We start from the raw sequence: 21,452 nt of genomic DNA, 5'->3' as shown, positions 1-21,452 counted from the left end.
TATCCCAAAAATCTTTGCTAAAAAAATTTAAATTTCCCTATAAATTTTATAATTTACCTACATTAGACATGAACACATTTAATTTTTTAAAAATTTATCTAAATAACAGATTAAAATCTCCCACTACTTTTCATTTTAGCTGAAAACTAAAGAGAAGCGTTTGTAAATGGAAGCCAAAAAAAGTATGGACAATCTATTGAATTTGTCCATCAATACCTCTATATTGGTACAACTGGACAACTAGCAGAGTCCAGAACTTAAAAAGAGCAAATAATAAAGTGAGCTTGATTGTAGGGGAGGGGGAACACTGTGAAGCATTTTCAAGGACCCCAAGTTTCTTTCTGAAACAAAAACCTATTAAAAAAGCATTAAATACTTTTTGATAGTTATGTCAAAAGTCTTTAAAGAAAACTAGAATCTCCAAAACAATCAAAATGATATGTGACTTAAAGGGCAAAGGAGAGATGCATGGCATAAAGAACAGTACATTGCCAAAAATGATTTATACACAAGAAATGGCATAAAATAATTTAGGCAATATATAATCACAAAAGGGATACTTGGTCATTTAACTTTGCCAGAGCAAGGGCATAAAGAGATGGACTTTGAGTCTTGGGTTAGTATCCATAAAATAATAAAAAGGCTTATATTATTGTTTAGAAGTTTAGATAATATGGCGGGTTTTTTGGGGGGGGAGATTGTGCAAAGGTTAGGAAGAAATAAATTACTGTTAGGCACAAAAATATTTCCTCATATAACACCTTTTCAACTTAAAAGAGATATGTGTTTATTATCATTTTAATTTGCTAAATGACCTAGTTCAGAATTATCAAGTGACAAGTAAACTTTTTACTTTTTTCTCATTATTTTAAAAATAGTAACAGGAGAGTTTTATTGTATTATCTCTAGATACAATGCAGATTTCTATTATAAGGAAGTATTAGAAAATGATGGGGCACTGGTTCATTCATACTGAGTAACTTAATAGGGTAAAATGTTTTCATTTGTTCATTTTAAAAAAACTTATTTTAAATTATGATCAATAAAACCAAACAAAGAAACATAGAAAACAAGAAGCAAACTTCTATGATAAAAGTCAGGAACAAGTAAAGTGGAAAAAAAAAAGCTTACTTTTATTTTTTTTAAATACAAAGATAGTAACTGCTTCGATTTCTAAAAGATTCTTAAGTGTTTTCCCTTCTGAATTAGGGTTTTTAAAAAAATTCTTTTTGGCAAGTTCCGAGGGATATGGGAAACGAAAAGTAAGGAAAAAGCTGAAATGGACAGTGCCCGGGAGGTTAAATGTGGTTCCTCTACTTAGGCCTTCTGTTTGAAGTCTAATCTTTTTGCTGTTCTTTCTTAGAAGCAACAAGGGGTAGAGTATAGATAGACATTTTGGGTTTAAAAGGTGAGAGACCTGGGTTCAAGACCTGATTGACACTTCTCAATATATCTCTGAGCAAGTCATTCAATTGTGTTTTAGTTTTCTCATCTGGAAAGAACAAGCTGTTAAGAAAGCATCTTGTTATTGGCCAAGTGAATAAACAAATATTAGCTATGTATACCTCTATTTCATTTTCCTGACTCTTTCTTGTCCATTTTCTTTCTTAATTCATCTCTAAGTTATAAATACAATTCCAGTAGAAAGCATGATTTTAAACCAAAAAAAAAAAAAAAAAAAAAAAAGTTCTCTTTCAACTGATTACTACAAAACTTATGAATGCTTCTGTAATGATTTTTTGGTTTCACAGAATTACCTGAAACTGGCAAAAGAGTGTTGATGTGGATTACTTTGTGGGACATAAATATAACTAGTATATGAACTATGTGAAAATAACATTTAAATAGAATTTTATCTGTATCTCTGCTGGCTTCATAGCTACAAAAAAGTCAGAGAAAGTCTCCTTCACTTTCAGTCTCAATAGCTACAGAAATAAGGTACTTAAACATAAACAGAATGCATACTTTAAAAAAATTAAATATTTTTTTAAAACTTTGCCTTTTTTCTATAAAACATTTTTGTTTCTTTCTACTTTGTTGGCCGTATTTTATTAAATTTTAAGCTGATTTTGAATTAGCAACATAGCAAATATAAATCCCCAAAGATCTGGCTGGCTTTTCCTTAGAGCACAATTTAAAAAACCCACCAACATAAAGTATGATATAATACTTACTGGAAAGCTGTCTTCAGCTACTTCAACTTCATTCTGTGATGTCAGACAATCTAAGGAACAAAAGTAATAAGAAATTAGGTTAATTTGAGTTGTGTGTATATGTTTATATACACAAACATATATACACACACATAAATGAGGCAATTTATTCCTGTATCTTCCCAATAATGCTGGAAGTTATAGATAATCATGTGGCTCACCTGAAAATCATGTATGCATCAAACACATGAGCTTAATTACAGACAAAAATCAGTGCAAGAGATCAGTAATTTTTTTTTTTCTGTTGTAGAGGAAAAGGAATAATTGTTGACTCCCTTACTATCTTTTAGTCCTTTCAAATTATGGCTAACTGGCTGAGTCTAAATTGGGTGAATTAAAAGTTTTCAAAACACTGTGAGTACATGACTCACATAAACTTAATAAAAAATAATTATCATAGGTTATTTTTCTGATTCAGTTTTATATGTAAAATCTACCTAAATGCATCAATGTTATCCAAGTTTCACACATACAGGTTATTATTTTCCTTGATAAATACAGAATTAATACAATAGCAACAATGCAACAAATATATTGACATAAAAATACAAAGGCATTATATGTTATTTTAAAGACATGATAGTGAGAAGTTGGTGGGGATAATAAGATATGCCTGAAGTGATATTATTTTACTTAAGTCATTTTCAATCCCAAAAGACTGTTCTTTTAAAATGTGTATTTCTATGATTGAATCTACTACTCTCTTCAGCTAATTTATCTGTGCTTTTACAAATGTACTATGAACCAGGATGCTGCTTGTCACAACCTACTAATCAAATTTCTTTTTACCAGTTAGATATATTTAAGAATTAAATAGCATCTTATTGTTGACTTTTATTCTTTCTAAAAAAATTTTTAATGTGACTCATTTGTGTTTAAAAACACAAGCCAGCTTTACATGAAAGTTTTCTCCCTATTTATATTTAAAAAGCAAATGTTGCATAAGGCAGAATTTTTTATCTTCCTTTCAAGTTCTAATGTCACTAATATTAAAGTCAACTATTAAATGTTTCTTGCCATTTTAATGAATGATATTTGTAGTCACAAAAAATGTTAAAGCAAAATTTGAGCCTTAAAGACCTAGAATAATTTCAAACTGACAGTCAATATTGAAAAGGGGCTTCATTTCATTCCGCTGAAAGCTTACTTATTTCAAAATGCAAATCTTGGATCAACTTTTGAAGGTCTTATTTGGAGATAATGGATAAATTAAGTGAGAAGGTAGACATTAAACCTACCTTGAGAAATATCCTCTATAGCTCTTCGAATGCCTCTGTCAAAAGCTCTTGCATCAGCAGGACTTTGAAAAGTAAGGCCAAACTTTTTGTCATCAATCTTCCAGTGATGAAAGGTTGGGGTGACCTTGTTGTAAATGAGGTCCTTCTTTAATATACATTCTAAAACCACCTGCCAGAAAAAAAAAAAAAAAAAATCCTAAATTATTGCACTCATACTGAAGATATCTAATAGGTTAAGTTCAAATTGGAGTGTGTGTAGGTGGTGCAGCTAAACCACACTGTCAAACAATTTATTTTAAAAAGTTCAAAGCTACTTAGTAGTCACACATTCTATCAAATAAATCCAGAAATGAAATAAGGTTCAGATAATACTTTAGGAATAAATCATTTTTAAAAATATTATTTTAAAAGTATAATGATACAAAATGTTAAAATATTTTCTTAAAATCATGTACATGAAAAAAAACACCTTGGATTAGGATTCTAAGAAAATGCTAAAGAATATTTTACGGCATCTTTATTTATAAATAACTGATAATTTTTAATGTCTTCCTTTCAAGAATCATGACTTATTCTGAAAAATATATGGTATTTGTAGTAGGATTCAAAAGATTCAATGCCAATAAATGGAGAATAAAAGATTTTAATTATAATTAGAGTTATTTTCCTAAAGAGATCCATTACTATTTAATGTGTTTATTTTTACTTTGGGATTCAGTGAGGATATTAATCCTGGTGTGGATAGGTGGGAGATGGGAGTGAAAGGAGAACAGTTAATCAAACTACTCTTGATTCATTTATCTCTCTCAGTCCAAAAGATTTCATTATGGGAATTGAGGAATAGGTAACAGAAACAAGGTGTTAATGCAATGAAGAGTGGTTTCTTGTCATTTCTTCAATAGGTATGAAAATCCACCTGACGGAATTAGAAGGTAGCTCACTGATAAAACATCAGCCATATCTCTGGTAGTCTTTAATAAAAAATACCCTTGTCAATTCTATAGTAGAGCAATCTCTGGCAGCAAAGAGAATTAGGATGGACTCAAGGCGGAATAATAAACTTTGGCAGTCAGGAGTTTAGCTCTATATAGGAGCAGATTCAGGGATCTTGGCTTGCCCAGTGACTTGTCCAGCAGAGATTCCAATCTTCTATGAGAGCAACAGAAGGACACTTTGATAAGACAAAGGTCACTGGAGCTCTAAAGTACTATAGTGTGAGTCTTAAGCTGTATATTTCCTACATGGGTGTCTTACTATCAGTGTCTATGCCTTGGCAACAGTTATCTATTCTGTCCTTCCTGTACATACCCACTCCTCTCACTAACACTATATTTGTGGGAGAATAAGCCCTAGGTTTGTGTAGGAGGATATTTTATAGCTACTGATCTTATCACAGAACTATCTTTTCTTTGAGGTAAGTAGGTAAGAAAAGGTAAGCAAAATAGAGGGGATGTTTGAGATATAATTTTAGGAATATTCACCTGCAAATCATACCCTGAACTAGGGATATTCACTCCCCTGAGGAATCTAACAGTAACTGAGAATTCAGGGAGCCTCAAAGAAAAGTTCCACTACAGTTACATGTAGAAACTTCCTTTCATCTTATTTGATGTAAATTAAAGGTTTGTACCTAAAGCACAGGAAGCAAGAAGAAAGTTAAAACATTTTTTTAAAAAACTTCAGGTTCTTTCCTCAGTGTCTGCCATGGATGTTTTCTCCTAAATTAAAAATGTAAATTCCTAGATTGAGGACTTATCTTCAAGTATAACAGCAGCTTTTATATTAAAAGGAAGTTCACCCGATATTCACATTTTCACCAAAGAAATGAGTTTAAATAAGAGATTTAAAGAACTCTTGTTAGAAAATCAATTGCGTAGTGAAGATAACTGTACAATTATCAACTATCTGAGATAAGGCTCTGCCTGGAGGGAATGGAATAAACGATGTAGCTTTGCTTTTTGGATCAGACTTGTGATTTCTTCAATGTAAGAATTACCTGGTGAGCAGGGACTCCTGCCAGCACCAAAAGGCAACTGTTTTGTAATTTAAAACAATTTACCTATGAGAAGTCCGTGGTCAAAAGTAAGAAGGACTGTATGATGTGGGGAACAGAGAAATGATACCCTGGACCTTAGTTACCTTTTATCATGATTATATAATGAACTACTCTTAGAGTTTCCACTATAGTTAATGTTTATTAAGAGCATGCTTAATACAAATAAGTGTCCTATAAAGAAGATTTTTTTAAACAAATAAGATAAATTAAATAAATGGATGATTAAAATTACTATTTCTAAATATCTTATAGCATGTATTATATTTTACAATAATAAGATTCAAGTAATAAAAGGATTTTATTGTTGTTAATGAGTTTATTCTAATTAAATACTGAAAAAAGGCATCTAAAATTAATATAAGAACATACGTAATATAATATGACAAGATATATCCAGCTACTTTTGTGAAGAGTGAGATGAGAAAATATTTAGTTTACTTATTTCAATTGAAAACCACAATCTCTATTTCAGTAGCATTACTGCTTTGCTAAAAACGAGACTAATATTACAATAACTCTTATATCACATCATTCAAAGGCATTAAATTGTTATTTGTGGATGTGGGTGTAGGTTGTGTCCCCAGAAGTATGAACCAGAGGAAATTGGTTTTATTTGGATTTTTCCAATCACTTATGATTGTAATGATAAATAGGAGGGGTTTAGGTGGGAGGGCACAGTAAAGAGAAATTAATTTATATCTGAGAAACAAATGACCAATTAATGAAAATGATGAAAAATCATTTAGTTCTAACATTTTTCAGGATATCTGAAACATTATTAAATTAGAAAGTAGTTTGGAATCCCTCTAAGAATTGCCTATCCATTTTATCAAACATATTTCTAAAGATAAATTCTTCAAATGTTTTATATCTGATAAGAACTTACCACAACAAAACAGTTTAAATCCTCCTAAGTGATTTAGTTATTGTAATTTCCAGAAATCTACAATTCCAAGTGACATATAATTTTGAGATTCTTTTCTGACAAAATATGTGCTATTTTATATTTTCAAATAACACAATAATTCAGAATTCCACCTAAAAATGTAATAACAAATCATGCTATTTGATATGAAAAGATGTCAAACTAATTTTGAAAAGCAGACACACAGATTTTGTGTATGCTTTTTATCTATAGAACTGAAAATAACATCTTATTTTATTTATATTTAAGAAGTAAAAAGGTTACTTTTTAACATCCAGAATTAATAAAGAATAAAATTAATTATTAGAAAAAGTATGTCATTTCTAAATTCATCAAAAGGTAGAAAAACAAACTATTTCTTATATTTGTGTTTCTGTATCACTGAGTGTTAAAATAACAATTATAGCCTCTATGTTTCTAGCAAATGCAAAGTAGAATATTTGAACTAAGGTTACATTATACATTGGGAATTTTTTGTACTTAAATTATTTTTAATTTTTCTGCAGCTATAGTTTCATTTTACCATACAACAAGCAAAAATTTCTTAGGCAACTGATAAATATTTGGTGAATTAATAAAAATTCATTTGAGGTTTTATAAAAACATTTGAATGCTTCAGTTCTTTTATTGATTCAATGTATTAAAAAGTGAATTCTCAAATTATTTTCTCATTTTTAGGTTCCATTGTCAGATTAGGGTTTGAAATTTGTTATTTGACAAAAGATGTTTACATATTTACTATATTCAAATAGTCTGCTAAGATCAAATATTGTTACTTTCTAACATGTAACATGGAATACTTATTATGATTTTTGCATCAGTAGTTTTTTAGGCAAAATAATCTAAACATCTCCAGGGTTGAATTTAGCCTCAATTGAATATCAGGATGGATCAAACAACAAAAACATCCACCAAAAACCAAACACGTTCATATGTGCATGTGCACATGCATATACTCCTCCCTCTGTGTGTGTTTTTGTGTCTTTCTCTAAAGTGATTTATGGAAGATAGCAATATCATATTATTTAAGAGGGAAAGGAAAGAATTATAGACCAGAAAAACCTTTGTAGTAGAAGCAATAGCATTAGAGCAATTTCTAATATTAATAGTTGATCATGATCATGGACATACTTAAAGAGTATTTATAAAGTCTATACCACACGATTTTCTATTTCCCTGTAGTCTATTTGCTATTTCTAATGCAAATGCTCAATCAACATTTGTATTTGTATTGACTGGATTACCAACTATATGTACATGTTAATTATACAGAACTCAAAGAATGCAAAGCAAGTGGAATTCCTCAAATGGCTCATCCTAGTCATTTGAGATCCACAACAATTTATGGTTAATATATCAAGAAAATGGCACAACAAAGATGTGGTCTAAGAAAAACAATGATATCCACAAAATATCCTAGGTCTTGCATGAAACACTATATTTCTTATACAGATCCTCTATTGAGAATTTAGTTTGAAGTGGACAACAATTATCTAGAATGAAAATGCACAGACAAATGCATATTATTAGGTGGAGTGCAATCAATGAGGAAATTGTGAATCAAAGTATAATATTATATATTATAAAAAGATAATACATCTTATTGATGTGTAGAATAAAATAATTTTAGAGATGAAAGGAATTTTTAGAGACCATGTAGTACAATTGTCTCTTTTTATAGACAACAAATATGTGAGGTCATACAACTCATTTACATAATATATCTGCACAATACAAGAAGATCTTTCTACTACACTATGTTGATGCTTCTAACAGCAGTAGTAGTAGTATCTAATTTCCACATGGATGCATTTTATTATCTCAAAATGGATGCCTAACATATTAACCAATTCTATAAGAGCTATATGATTCTTGCCAAATGATTATAATCAATGAAGCCAATGCTGCCAGGTGAGTAATCTCCTAAGTTTAAGAATTTAGGGATGGTGATAGGGAAACAAACTCGCAGGCCAACATGGTGTCATTTATTAATTACTGAGCTCCAAGAGGAAATGAATAATTATGAGCCTTGTTAAAACTATTTACTCCTTGCCAGTTGCCAGAGACTATATCATAGATTTGAAGATGTTCAATTTATAATTGTTATATTTGAAATCCAGTCCAAGTTGATTAGTGAGAAACACTAATAATTAAATAAAAACTTCCTGAGTTGGGAACTTCTCAAAGGTATGAACACAACAAAGTCACTATGGAATGTATTATTTAGCATTCTATGACACTTGACGGTCAAAGAGAGAATAAACAAAAGTAAAAATAGTCTAGATGGCTCCACTCTCCTTTTTATTTCATAGTTAGGTGTTCACATATTACCTTGACTTTAGCAAATGGTTAATTTTGATACTTCACAATATAATCATTATATAGTTTTTAATTTTTTAAAGATGTATATGTTTTAAAATTTTTGAACAGAGAGAACAATGATTTCCACAAAAACAAAAAACAAAGAGTACTATAAATGAAACCACCAATCAATCAGTTTCATATTATTTTTTAAAACATTTGAAAATTCCAGTTATTTTCTTTTATGAGGCAATTGGGGTTAGGTGACTTTCCCAACTTTCTAATCTATTATACTACATTGAGAAAAATCAACTCAAGAGAAACAATTATGTAACCTTTGTTTTTAGTATGTTTAAAAAAATACACACACACACACACACACACACACACACACACACAGTTATTTGGAGGCATATGCAACATCATTTACCATCTGTTTGTCTTTCCCTTCCACCAACCTGTTTCAAGATAAAAGCTTGTTTTATCATGTGCTTTCTGGGATCAAAACTGGTCATAATACTGAGATAGCTGCTTTCTAGTACCATTTTCAAATACATTATGGTGATCGTTATGAATATAGTCCTCCTAGTTTAAGAAAGAACTTCTTTAATAAATTCTAATATCAATAATAGCACAAACAAAATATTACATATCACCAAGCCCTAATTTGGCCATCAAGCTCTAATCAAAGACTGTTAATAACAATTGTCTCTTTTAAAAACTATACATGGGGGAACCATTTGACTAATATTTTTAGACATTAATTTAAAATTAAGATGTACAGGTTTTATAATTAAAAGCAACCTAATTAACTAAATACCACCTCCTCATCCAAAAGCACTCATAAATTGTTTATGGACTCAGTATCAACAAAGACATTTTATTTTCAGTTATTTATAAAGACCAGCAAACCTGACCAGGTTGGAGTAGAATGTAATTGTTGTATGTAGACTGGCTGGAGCCACTCTAAGAAGGTGACTATAAGACGAGAGGAGGAAGTGTATAATTATGTCAAGAGTATCTGGTGAAAAAGGCTTTGCATTCCAACAGATCTAAACAAGCTGGGTAAGAAAGCCCAGGAGACTATAAACCTCAACTCTTTTCTAGCTGAAATCAATATCTTTATGGGCTCGGGGTAGAGTGAGAAAGGAAGAGAAAATAGTTTTTTGTTAATTGAAGAACAAAACACACAATGCCAAGAATATTAGAGAAAGACACCAAGTATACTGGGTAGACTCCCTGTGTGGAATTTATAGAAGGAAATGAACAAAAGTGGCACAAGACAAAGCATAAATGAATTGTAATCTGTGCTCATAACAATAACATCCTAGATCTATAAATTTCTATCTTGATTTTTTCCAACTCTGAAAATCTATAGACCTGTCTCTGCTTTTCCCTCTTCCCAAACTTGCAATAGTGGTAGTGGTAGTGTGATGGTAGGGAGGGGAGAACAGAAGAGGGAAGGAAGAAAAGATTCAAGGAGATAAAACTGAAGAAAGGAGAAGAGAAGTTAGAGGACTAAAGGAAAAGAAAGGAAATGGAATAATGGGAAATGGGTAGGGTTCAAAGAATGCTTCAAAAGAGTCTGCACATACTTACCTGTAAGAGGGGACTTTAGGTTTCAGACAATTCTAGGAAAATTTGTACAAAATGGGATAGAAGGAAATGAGCAGAAGAGAATAATATACACAAAAACAAAAAACAATGTAAAAACACTAATTTTGAGAAAAGTTTAAGAATTCTGCTCAATGCAAATAACAAATTTTCCAGAGGACTGATGATAAACCATGTTTTTCATCTTTTGCCAAAGGGATGAAAGATTTAAGGTACAGAATAATAAATTCAGTTTTGGACACAGCCCCTGCTCAATAAACTCCAGGGACTCTCTATTGCCTCCAGGAGCAAATATAAAATGCTCTGTTTGGCATTCAAAGTCTTTCATCACCTGCCTCCCTCCTATCTTTCCAATCTTCTTCCACTTGACTCCCCTACACATAGTCTTCAAACCAGTAACATTGGCCTTCTGACTGTCCCACAAATAAGACTCGGCATTTCTCATCTCTAGCTATTTCCATGCTTAGAATGCTCTGCATTATTATCTCCATTTTATAGATGTCAAAACTGAGGCTCAGAGAGATTATATGATCTGCTCAAGATTAAACAACTAGTAGTAAGTTGTAACCAACAATAAAATTCAGTTTTCCTGACTCCAAACCCTAGTGCTCAATCCATTATATGTGATACTTTCAAGTTCATGTACTTTAGTGAGCTACAGGAATGAATCTAATTTAAAACCCTTTTCACATTAAAAAAAAAATAAACTTAGCTATGTTTCTCTGTTGACAGCAGATAAGGTAGCAAATAAAAGAAAGCGTTCCCTTGAGTAATACCAATAACAGTGAACTTATAAAAAGTTCATATTAAGAACTCCAAATCCAGAAATCAAGATCACTAAAAGTAAAAACAAAGTCCTACTAATTTCAACAGGCACTAAGGGCATCACTGAATTTACAGCAATACAAATATCAGTTATCAAGAAAAGTTTAAAGGTTGGGAAATATGAAGAACATTTTTAGATAGATATCTTCCCCAGACAAGTCTTGATTTTTAAAGGGACAAATCTCATAATTCAAACCAACCCTGTTAACCACCTTAATCAACATGAAAACTCAAACAGTTAATATAAAAGGATTACCAATATGTTAAATGTTTTAATTAAAGAGACGGATGAATGAGTATCAGAATAATAGATACCCTTGCTGATAGCATCTAGAGTAAGAAAGGGGAGAAGAGCTTCAGATTTCATAGTTGTACTATCATTCATTATACATGACAAGACAGAGAATTCAACTGTAATAAATACTTTTATTTTAAATTATTGTTTTGGCAGTTTGTTAGCTGGAGCTTTTTCTTTCCATAATACTGCATTACATATTAAGATTTGTCATTATTTTCCCCTTGTTTTCTCCTTTTTAATAGCCAAAGATTTTAAATATATAACTAAGGAAGAAAAGGGGTTAGTATTCTTTTTTACCTATAGTCATTGGCAAGCAATGATCTTTTTCATCTCACTTGGATCCTCTTTTCCAGTTCCAATGACATTAATCAATCAGAGCCGTAGTAACCTGTGCAGCCACAGTAACAGCTCAGGTTGAATTCCTGTTCTAAAATGACTTTCAGCCACTGTCAAGTGCTATGCTTAAAAAGCTTCCATGTAAAAGAGTGATCCTTTAGGCAGGGGGATAATTATACTTGTTAAGAGTAAGGGGATAGCAAATGACATAAGAAGATATATCCTAAGGCAGTTATTTACCACTGAAAAGTCCACAGTGGCTATGGGAAATATTGAGGACCCAAATAGTGATAGGAGCTATCTAACTGAAGGAGATTTGGGGGGATCCAGAGGCTTTGGCTTTAAATAATTATCTCCTATCTGGTTTTGTCCCAAGACCTACTTCCACAACCACCAATTTCTGTTAATTATATACAGTCCTGCTACCACCTTCAACAAATAGTTTGCACTCGAAAAATGTATCTAAAATTCCCCTGCCCCCCAGTTCTGCCAATTTGGGAAATATCTTAGCATCATGTTGCCTGTGCAGCCACAGTTCATGATGGGTCCCAACCCCAAGTTAGTTTTTACTATAATTCATGGGACATTACCATCTGAACTAGGTCCTTGCTGTTTGCTCAACAATTCTTCTATATTACCATCAGCTAGGTGTTACAGGAGATAAAGAGGTCAGCTCAGAGTCAGGAAGAATGGAGTTCAAATCCAGCTTTAGATATTTACTTAGCTATGTAGCCTGGGCAAGCCCTTTAATCTCTACTTGCCTCAGGAATAAAACAACAACAACAACAACAACAACAACAAAAACCCAGCACCCACCTCCCAGTGTTGTTGTAAGGTTCTAATGAGATAACCATAATATGCTTATTACATAGTAAGTGGCACATAATAAGTGAAATATAAATACTATTATTAGATGTTATTCCCCAATGACTTCCAAAGCTTTTCTTTTTTACGCTTAAATAATAAACAACCCACATTTATAGCAGAAGATAAAAGTTTCCAATTGTAGTAAGACTGAGATCACCCAATTTGGACTTCCTCAGTTCCCCTCTACTATTTTTCAAAACCTCGTCATGCCTTTTCCCTCATCTCCTTTTTACCCAGAAAAGAATCTTTAGCCTACAACAGAAACTTGCTCTTTGACCCAAATCTCTAATCCCATTTCCTTCTAGGATTTAGCTACAACATCTTCTCATGAATTTTCAGGGTTTTTCCCCCTATTATTGACTCCTTCCCATATACCTTCATATATAAATGCCCAGGTCTTTGCAATCCTTGACTCTTCTCCCCAATCTCATCTATTATTCTCTTTAACCTGATTTATATCATTGAATTTCAAGTTTGGATTCTTCAATAGTCAACCAAATATCCTCTAAAGTCACCAAAAATATATGCAATTTAGCATGACATAATTTGAAGGAAGACCATAAAGATATAAGTAGCCCAATAATGTGTCACTGAAATTCCCTTCAAAGAAATCTTTAAACACAGGACTAATGACTGCTTATCAAGTACGTGAGACATGGACACCTGTGTAGGACAATTGTAAACTCAATGCAGTCTCTGAAGCTGAGACACAACAGAATATGGATCAATTCTCTGCTCCTTGGGAGAGAAGAAGAGTATTAGGCTGCTGACCAAACTGAAGATCTTGAGAGCTTATTGTGCTGATCTCCCTGGTGTAAGCTTACAATACCTGGATATCTACCAGTGCCATGTCCTGAAAGTGAAGAGCTTCTACCTGAATTGAAGGAAGATTCTGAAGATTATCCGGTAAGATAAGGTACTGGACACCGAGGTGTTTTCTCAAGCTGCAGAGTCCAATATTGATTAGCTGGCCATGTTGTACAAATATTGAACATAAGTTACCCAAAAGACTATTTAACTGAGATTCACACAAGGCAAACACTCAGAAGTCAGAAGAAATGTAACAAAGACATTCTCAAAGGCTCCTGATTGTGAGACATGGGAGACACTGCCACAAGGTCAGCCACCATGGCCTGCCACCATCAATGACATTGTACTTTGTGAGCAAAGAACTGCAGTGGCTTAAACGAAATATGACGTGTATAAATTTAGAGACATCTCCCTCCCAAATGTTTACACAGACTCCTTGTGCCTGACCTGTGACGGAGCCTTCTAAGCTCACACTGGTGTGATCAGCCAGCTGGACACATTGTACATGGACTTTGATTCTTTGAAAGTAAAACAACCCTAAGACCCAGAAAACTGGCAAAGATGATAAAAGATAGGAAGTCACGTGTTGGAAGGACAGTGATTAGATTGTAATCACTAAAACAATGATGATGAAGCTGTGAATTAGTACAAAAATTTCTGGAAGGTAGTTTATGCAAATAAAGTGATAAAAATATCCACATCCTCTGATGCAGACATTCTTTCAACTATGCATATACTTCAAGAAGATAACTGATTAAAAAATGAAAGTCCTAATATAGACCAAAACATTTAAAGTAACGCCTTTTATGATCACAAAGAATTAGAAAAAATAGATGTCCACTGACTGGGGAATAGCCAAACAAACTGGGCTATATGAATGCAATGGATTATAACCATGTTGTAAAATGTCAAGAATATCAGGAATACTAAAAAATCTATATGAACTGATATAAAATGATGTAAACAGAATCAAAAAAACAAAATATTTAATGAGTATTTACCAACAATTATACTATAAAAGAAAAGGAAATAAAAGGTAAATATTGCAAAATTACAAAGAAAATACATGAATTTCAAGAAGAGAAGTGAAGAAACATCTCCGTTCCACTGCTTTACATGGGTAGAAGGTTTACCAGGATGATATACTGCATTAATTTCCTGGCTTTTTATGTATTAATCCCATTAATAAGATTAATAGATTACTGACTTCTACTTTAAAAAAATTTTAATATCAGATCATTAAAGGGTGAAGGAAAAGATAATGAGAGAAATTCTGGTGCTATAAAAAGCAAAAATCAAGACCTTCCTTCCCCCTCCCAACATTTCAGTGACTTCCTTTTGCCTATGGAATAAAGTTCAAACTTCTTTTCCTAGGAATTAAAACCTTTTATAATCTGGTATCACTTTAATTCTTGAAGGTTGTGAAGAAAAGTGCTAGGTAAAAAATAGGTTCCATTTACCAAATCCTGGCAAATCTCGTGGGGAGAAGGGAGAGAGAGACAATGTTGCTATTGTTGCTTGTCCTTCATTCTTGAAGAGGACCATGATATTAAATGAAGTGAATTTGAGTAAGGGAAGACTATGCAAAGTCAGCAGCCTCACTTTCTCTTCTGGAGCCAGATAAACATCGGGAGGACTGGAGATGGCCCCAGATATAATGGAAGACCTTGGCCTTTTTAAGCTAACATCTTTAACAAATCTCATTCTGACTGAAACATTTGCCCATTCAGTAATTAAGGCCAGGTGAGAAATGCAGCAGAGAATGGTGTGTGTGTCTGATTTTTTTTTCCCCCCTTCCTTCCTTCTGATTCCTAGAACGAACAGAGGTTAAATAACCCAGGTTATCTGGTCAGTTCCTGGGTCTTCTTGGCTCCAATCTAAGTCCTTTATCCATCCACACCAAAGGTATCAAAAATGCAGCCTGGCTTAGGGCTACATGAACCAGATTAAAATGTAACTGGGAAATAGAAAAAAGAAAAAGAAAAGAAAATACAACAGAAGGTAGATAATATTAACAAGTAGTTTTCAAAGTCAATAAGCAGTCAGCAGGGATCCTTATGTACAGTGTGGTCCATTTTCTACTTGAATTTAACACATCTAGTCTAAATTTAGTCTAGTCTAAACCACCTTGCCTTTTTGTCATTTAATCTGTTTATATGAGTTCTAAAAGAAGTGCTTAGAATCTTAGGTAATATGAAAATTTGTCAGGGTGTGAAGATAATGAGTTTTATTTTGGATGAGCTTGGGAATTATACAATAATACATAGTTTTATATTCATAAGCAAAAGAGATATAATACATGGTAGCCCTTATAGTAGCATGACAGACTTTTAATCTGTGACACAACTGTGATCTTATTGGAAAATACCAGGAGGATACATTTATCTCTAGAGATAGAATTCAGCAGATAGAAATCTGAAGCTAGAAAGACTTGAGATCAAATTCATCTTCAGATACTCACTAGCTTTGTGACCCTGAGCAAGTCACTTACCTGACTGCCTCAGTTTCCACAAGTGAAAATGTAGATCATAGCAGTACCAACCTTCTGAGATTATTGTGAAAATCAAATGATATAATATTTATAAAGTTCTTGGCATAGTGTCTAGCACCTAGCAGGTATTTAATAAATATTTCCCCCTATTCTTTTATCTCTGCATGCCTGTCCATTCATATTTTCCAACAACAACTATTAAGCACATAAACATTAAACCAGTTTTCCTAATAATGAGAATTTTTTTTTTTAATTATCTTTAATGATATTCTTTACAACTCTTCTCTTCTGGCTTAATATAGCAAATTTATTTAGCCATTCCTCATGAGCATTCATTCCTCTCCCTACCCCTTTTGCTAGAAAAAGTACTGCTAGAAATATTTTGGCATATGTGAAACCTAGTCTTTGACATTTCTGAAATATATGCACAACAGTAGAATTTTCAGTAATCTTTTTGATATAACATGTAACAAACATTGGATTCTTAATCTCTTTGACATGTGGAAGCTATTAGGAGTAAAGAAAAAAGTGTAATATTTTAAATACAACTTTTATCCTTATGAAACATATACATACATTTTTAGAAATTGCTCACATTCCATAGATGAAAATTTTATAAGGCAAGAAAAAGGGAGCTCTGGTCATTTAATAACTTAAACTTCCCAAGATATTTTGGGAGTAATAGAGCAAAACTCCCATTATCAAACTATTATGTTGTTTGTCAGAAATATTTTAAAATAGATAAAGCTAAAAATGAGTTTATTTTTGTCTTATTCAAAACAAACCAACCATTTGTTTTAGGATAAATGTATAAAATACAGATATATTTTTTAAAACTACTATGTACTTTATTCTAGCCACAAGTGGCATTAGCTAAGAGGGTGAATTGGCCATAGTCATTTGTTATAGAACATTTACTTGTAAAATGCAGAATTGTTTTTATATGAAATGTTAGTAAATCTTTTGCTTCTTTTAATGAAAAAAAAACCTTCACTTTCAAATATGACTCAAATTGTCTGGAATATGAAAACCTATTTTCTGCTCTAAAACATTTGTTCTATATTAATGTTCTATTATTTCAATAGATTTTGATAGGTGAAGAAACAATGTATTCATCAACAGAGAACAAAACTCATTCTCAGTTTCTTTTATTATCTGGTGACTATCTTCTAAAATGTACCTTTCTGAATTTCACAAAAATGTTGTTCAAACAATATAATCTGGGAATAGGCCCAAATTATAGAAAGAGCATAATACAAACAGAGAAATGTTAAGATGGCAAATCTAAATTGAGCGAGATTAGAATGAGCTTAGATTTAGCATATAGTTCAGGTTTGAGTAATTCTCAAAACTTTTTGCTGTGGTGGGAACCATTCTTTTTAAATAAAACCACAGTGAACTCTATGCCATAAAATCTTTTGAAATGTTTTTTAAAATTCTACAACAGTTGTCTTGAAGATAAAAATTTAAATCAATTGTATTCTAATAAGAAATATGTTACATTATATTATTATGAAATATTTTATAATTGAGAATATTGAATATAACAGCTCATCATGTAACATAAGTTGGAGGGGATGTGGGAAAACTGGGACACTGATACATTGTTGGTGGAGTTGTGAATGCATTCAACCATTCTGGAGAGCAGTTTAGAACTATATTCAAAAAAGTTATCAAAGTGTGAATACTCTCTGATCCAGCAGTTATAGCTCAAAGGGAACATAAAGAAGGGAAAGGGGCCTGTATGTGCAAGAATGTTTGTGGCAGCCCTCTTTGTATGGCCAGAAACTGGAAATTGAGTGGATGCCCATCAGTTGGAGAATGGTTGAGTAAATTATGGTATATCAATGTTATGGAATATTATTGTTCTGTAACAAATGACCAGCAGAATGAATACAGAGAAGCTTGGAGAGACTTACATGAACTGATGCTAAGTGAAATGAGCAGAACCAGGAGATCATTATACACAGTACTGACAAGATTATATGATGAGCAATTCTGATGGATATGGCTCTCTTCAACAATGAGAGGATTCAAACCAGTTTCAATTGTTCAATGATGAAGAGAGCCATCTACACCCAGAGAGAGAATCATGGGAACTGAGTGAGGTTCACAATGTAGCATTTTCACTCTTTTTGTTGTTATTTGCTTACATTTTGTTTTGCTTCTCTTTTTCTTTCTTTTTTTAATTAGTTTGATTTGATTTTTCTTGTGCAGCACAATAATTGTACAAATATGTATGCATATATTGGATTTAATATATATTTCTACCATGTTTAACATACTTGACATCTAGGGGAGGGCATAAGGGAAAGAGAGGAAAATTAGAACATAAGGCTTTGCAAGGGCTAATGTTGAAGAACTGTCCATGCATGTATTTGAAAAATAAAAAGTTTTAATTAAAAAAAAAAAAAAATTAATGCTTTGATGTTAAATCTTTCCTTTCCCATGACTTGCACCGTCAGACAATTCTCAGATGATATGGCCTCTCTGTTCACTCTTGCAGTATTGGCTGCACTTTTACTAGTTCTCCCCCATGCACTGGTAGAGATAAAGGAGTTGGAATACTCTTTGCTTCTCACTGTTACTTTCAGATTCTCATTCTGCTGCCCATCACTCAATAAGTTCTCCTTCTTTGAGGTTCACATTCTGAAAACTGTTGTCTGTCTATAGACCTCCAAGACATTCCTCTTCTTTCTTTAATGAGTTTAGTGCCTGGTTCACATTCCTTCTCTCCTCTCCAACTCTTGCCCCCATTCTAGAGATCTTCAGTGTATATACTGACAGTCTTTCAGATACTCACAAGTCCTCAATTTAGTCATTTCAAATGACCCATTCTACCACACCTCCTCTATACACAAAGAAAGTCACACACTTCATCTTGTCATCACAAGCACAGATGCATCACTTTCATGTTAATGAACTCTGAAATTCCTTTCTCTGACCACAATCTGTAGTCATTCCATTGCTTTTTCCTGCCTTTCAACCCTAAGCTCATCTTCACCATGATTTCTAATCCCTTAACCTCTCAATTTTTTTCGAAGCCATCTAGCTTGCCATAGCTACACTTTCCTCTCTTCTCTATCTTGACCCTTGGTAAAATAGTTCAACTCTACAGTGTTTTCTTTTCTTGAGTCCCTTGCCCTCTTATTTTATAACCAGTCATGTTCTGAGACAAGCCCTCAGATGGGATTACTTTCACCATTTATTCTATTCACCGCCTTTATTCTTAATGTGATATTTAACAAAGCTGGAGTAATTTCCAAATAATCTTGATTGTGTTCACTAAAAATTTATATCACATAACATCAGCTGGACACTCACTGCAGCAAGACAATTACTTTACATCTTTTCAAACCTTTTCATCCCTTATTAGTCAAAAGTTGTTTCTTATAGTTGTTTCTTCTCCCTTTCCTTATCTCGTATCACCCAAGAAACTTCTGCTGATATCTTTTCTTTTATCCCTATGTGGAAAGGTTACAAAAAGTTGGGTGGTATATAGCTAACATACTGTATGGCAGATTCAGCATCCAAAATGGATCTTAGAAAGCTATAGAACAAGATACTAAATGAAATTCTATAAGAATATATAAATCCTTGGACTAGGATACAAAAAAGTCATCTTTACTAGCACAAGATGAGAGAAGCATCTTTCTGAAAAAGGTCTTAGAGGGTCTTAGTGAAGCACTCAATGTGAATCAACAATGGCACTCTCGGGTTGGATTAAGAGTCGCAAAGCTTCCAGGACTAAGTAAGTGATTGATAGGCTTGCTATACTCTCATCAGCACTCATCTAGACTGGAGTATTGTATTCAGTTCTGGACACTGTCCAGAAGAGGGGGAAAAAGATGCTGAACGGAGCTGACACCACAGAAAGCTTAAAGAAACTAGAGATGCTTATCTTGGAGAAGAGAAGGCCCAGAGGGACCTGATACCCGTTTTCAAGCACTGGAAGGAGTATCCTGTGGAGGAAGAATCAGACTTCTATTTGACTGCAGTTGCCAACTAGGAACACAAGTGGTATTGGGATTTGATCTCAGGAATAACCTTCTAGCCCCAAGGTAGAATGGGCTGTCTTGAGGGGGGGGTTGGTTCTTTACCCTGTCATGGTCTTCGAGGAGAGGCTGGAAAACCACTTTTCAGATATGCTGAAGCGAGAATTTTTTTCCTGTGTGGGCCACAGAGGCTCCTTCTCAAATTTAAATTTCTGATTCTGTGGCTGTAATCCCAACAGCTACTGTTTGGTTCACAAAGGAGAAAGAGAAAATGCATCTTTTCTCACTTCTCAGCAGAAGTAGGTATGGACTATTGAGTATTGGATTTTGTGTTGTTTAGCTTTACTGAAATTGCTTCTTTTTCTTACTTTTTTTTTTTTTTTTTTTGTACAAGGGAAGTCTTTTGGAGGAAGCAGAGGTATTAAAAATGTATGGAAATGAAGGTAATGTGAAAACAAAAGTCACTAATAAAAAGCTTTTAAAAATCTGTGTTATATATAGAGAATTTTTCTCAATTAAATTTATTTTGTAAAAAGTTACACACTCTCTCTCTCTCTCTTTGTATTTTTGATACCTGACAGTAGGCACCTTTCTCTAAGCACAGTAAACTGAGAGCTGGTTTAAGTCAGATAGGTGATTACTCTAAATCTCAACAGATTTCATCCCTGTTTACTCCTCTAATGTTCCTTGCATAACCTATAGGCAAAAAAGACCTTTTCAACAACCTACTATAAAGATGACAAAAAAAGAAATTACCCAGACCCCCACACTAAAGGTACTACTTTTGTCTTATTGTACTTGTTCTTAGGAGCTATATAATTAGAATTCTTTTATCCATTATACCTTGGGTCCATTTCCATTACCTGACTCTTTCAAATACCCTAGGGCAGGGGTCCTCAAACTTTTAAAATAGGGGGCCAGTTCACTGTCCCTCAGACTATTGCAGGGCCGGACTATAGTAAAAACAAAAACTTTGTTTTGTGGGCCTTTAAATAAAGAAACTTCATAGCCCTGAGTGAGGGGGATAATTGTCCTCAGCTGCTGCATCCGAGGGCCCCTGCCCTAGGGGCAAAGTGTCAGTACAATCAACTATCACTAGCTTCAGTATAGTAATCATCAGAGAGAAAAAATCATGTACAAATAAACAATTTTGAAAAAAGGAGCTAAAACAATTGCAAACATTTAAGAAATTAAAACCAATTATGACCAACAAAAAGGCAAAAATCTCCAAAGTTTTGCCAACAATGCAGAAAGTATTACTTTCAAGTACCTAAAACCTCATTGGAGAATTCCAAGTCAACAAATATTGCCATATGGTAGGTGGCCACATACTGTATACAATAGAAACAATTTGTCTGATTCAATAAGTTTCTCACATCTTTATCTGAAAATTCACCTTTCAATTTCATAGTATTCTCCCAATTTCTTTGTAATGTTTCTTATTTTATCTTTTTGTGATTCCTATAGGATAGGTAGGATAAGT

General features: G+C 33.0%; 1 protein-coding gene across 1 annotated transcript in view; it reads right to left on the bottom strand.

Moving 5' to 3' along the window:
• Positions 1–21,452, bottom strand: part of SPRED1 (sprouty related EVH1 domain containing 1) — a 123,583-nt gene that overhangs the window by 30,292 nt on the left and 71,839 nt on the right. Inside the window, exons 3-4 of the mRNA XM_031952066.1 lie at positions 3,452–3,620; positions 2,175–2,224 (exon numbers count right to left, since the gene is read on the bottom strand). Coding sequence (XP_031807926.1) covers positions 2,175–2,224; positions 3,452–3,620 — 219 coding nt within the window. The remainder of the gene's footprint in view (positions 1–2,174; positions 2,225–3,451; positions 3,621–21,452) is intronic.

Source organism: Sarcophilus harrisii, chromosome 2 (assembly GCF_902635505.1).
Source record: "Sarcophilus harrisii chromosome 2, mSarHar1.11, whole genome shotgun sequence".
NCBI lineage: Eukaryota > Metazoa > Chordata > Mammalia > Dasyuromorphia > Dasyuridae > Sarcophilus > Sarcophilus harrisii.
The sequence above is the reverse complement of the archived record's forward strand: the minus strand, read 5'-3'. Positions and strand labels throughout refer to the sequence as shown.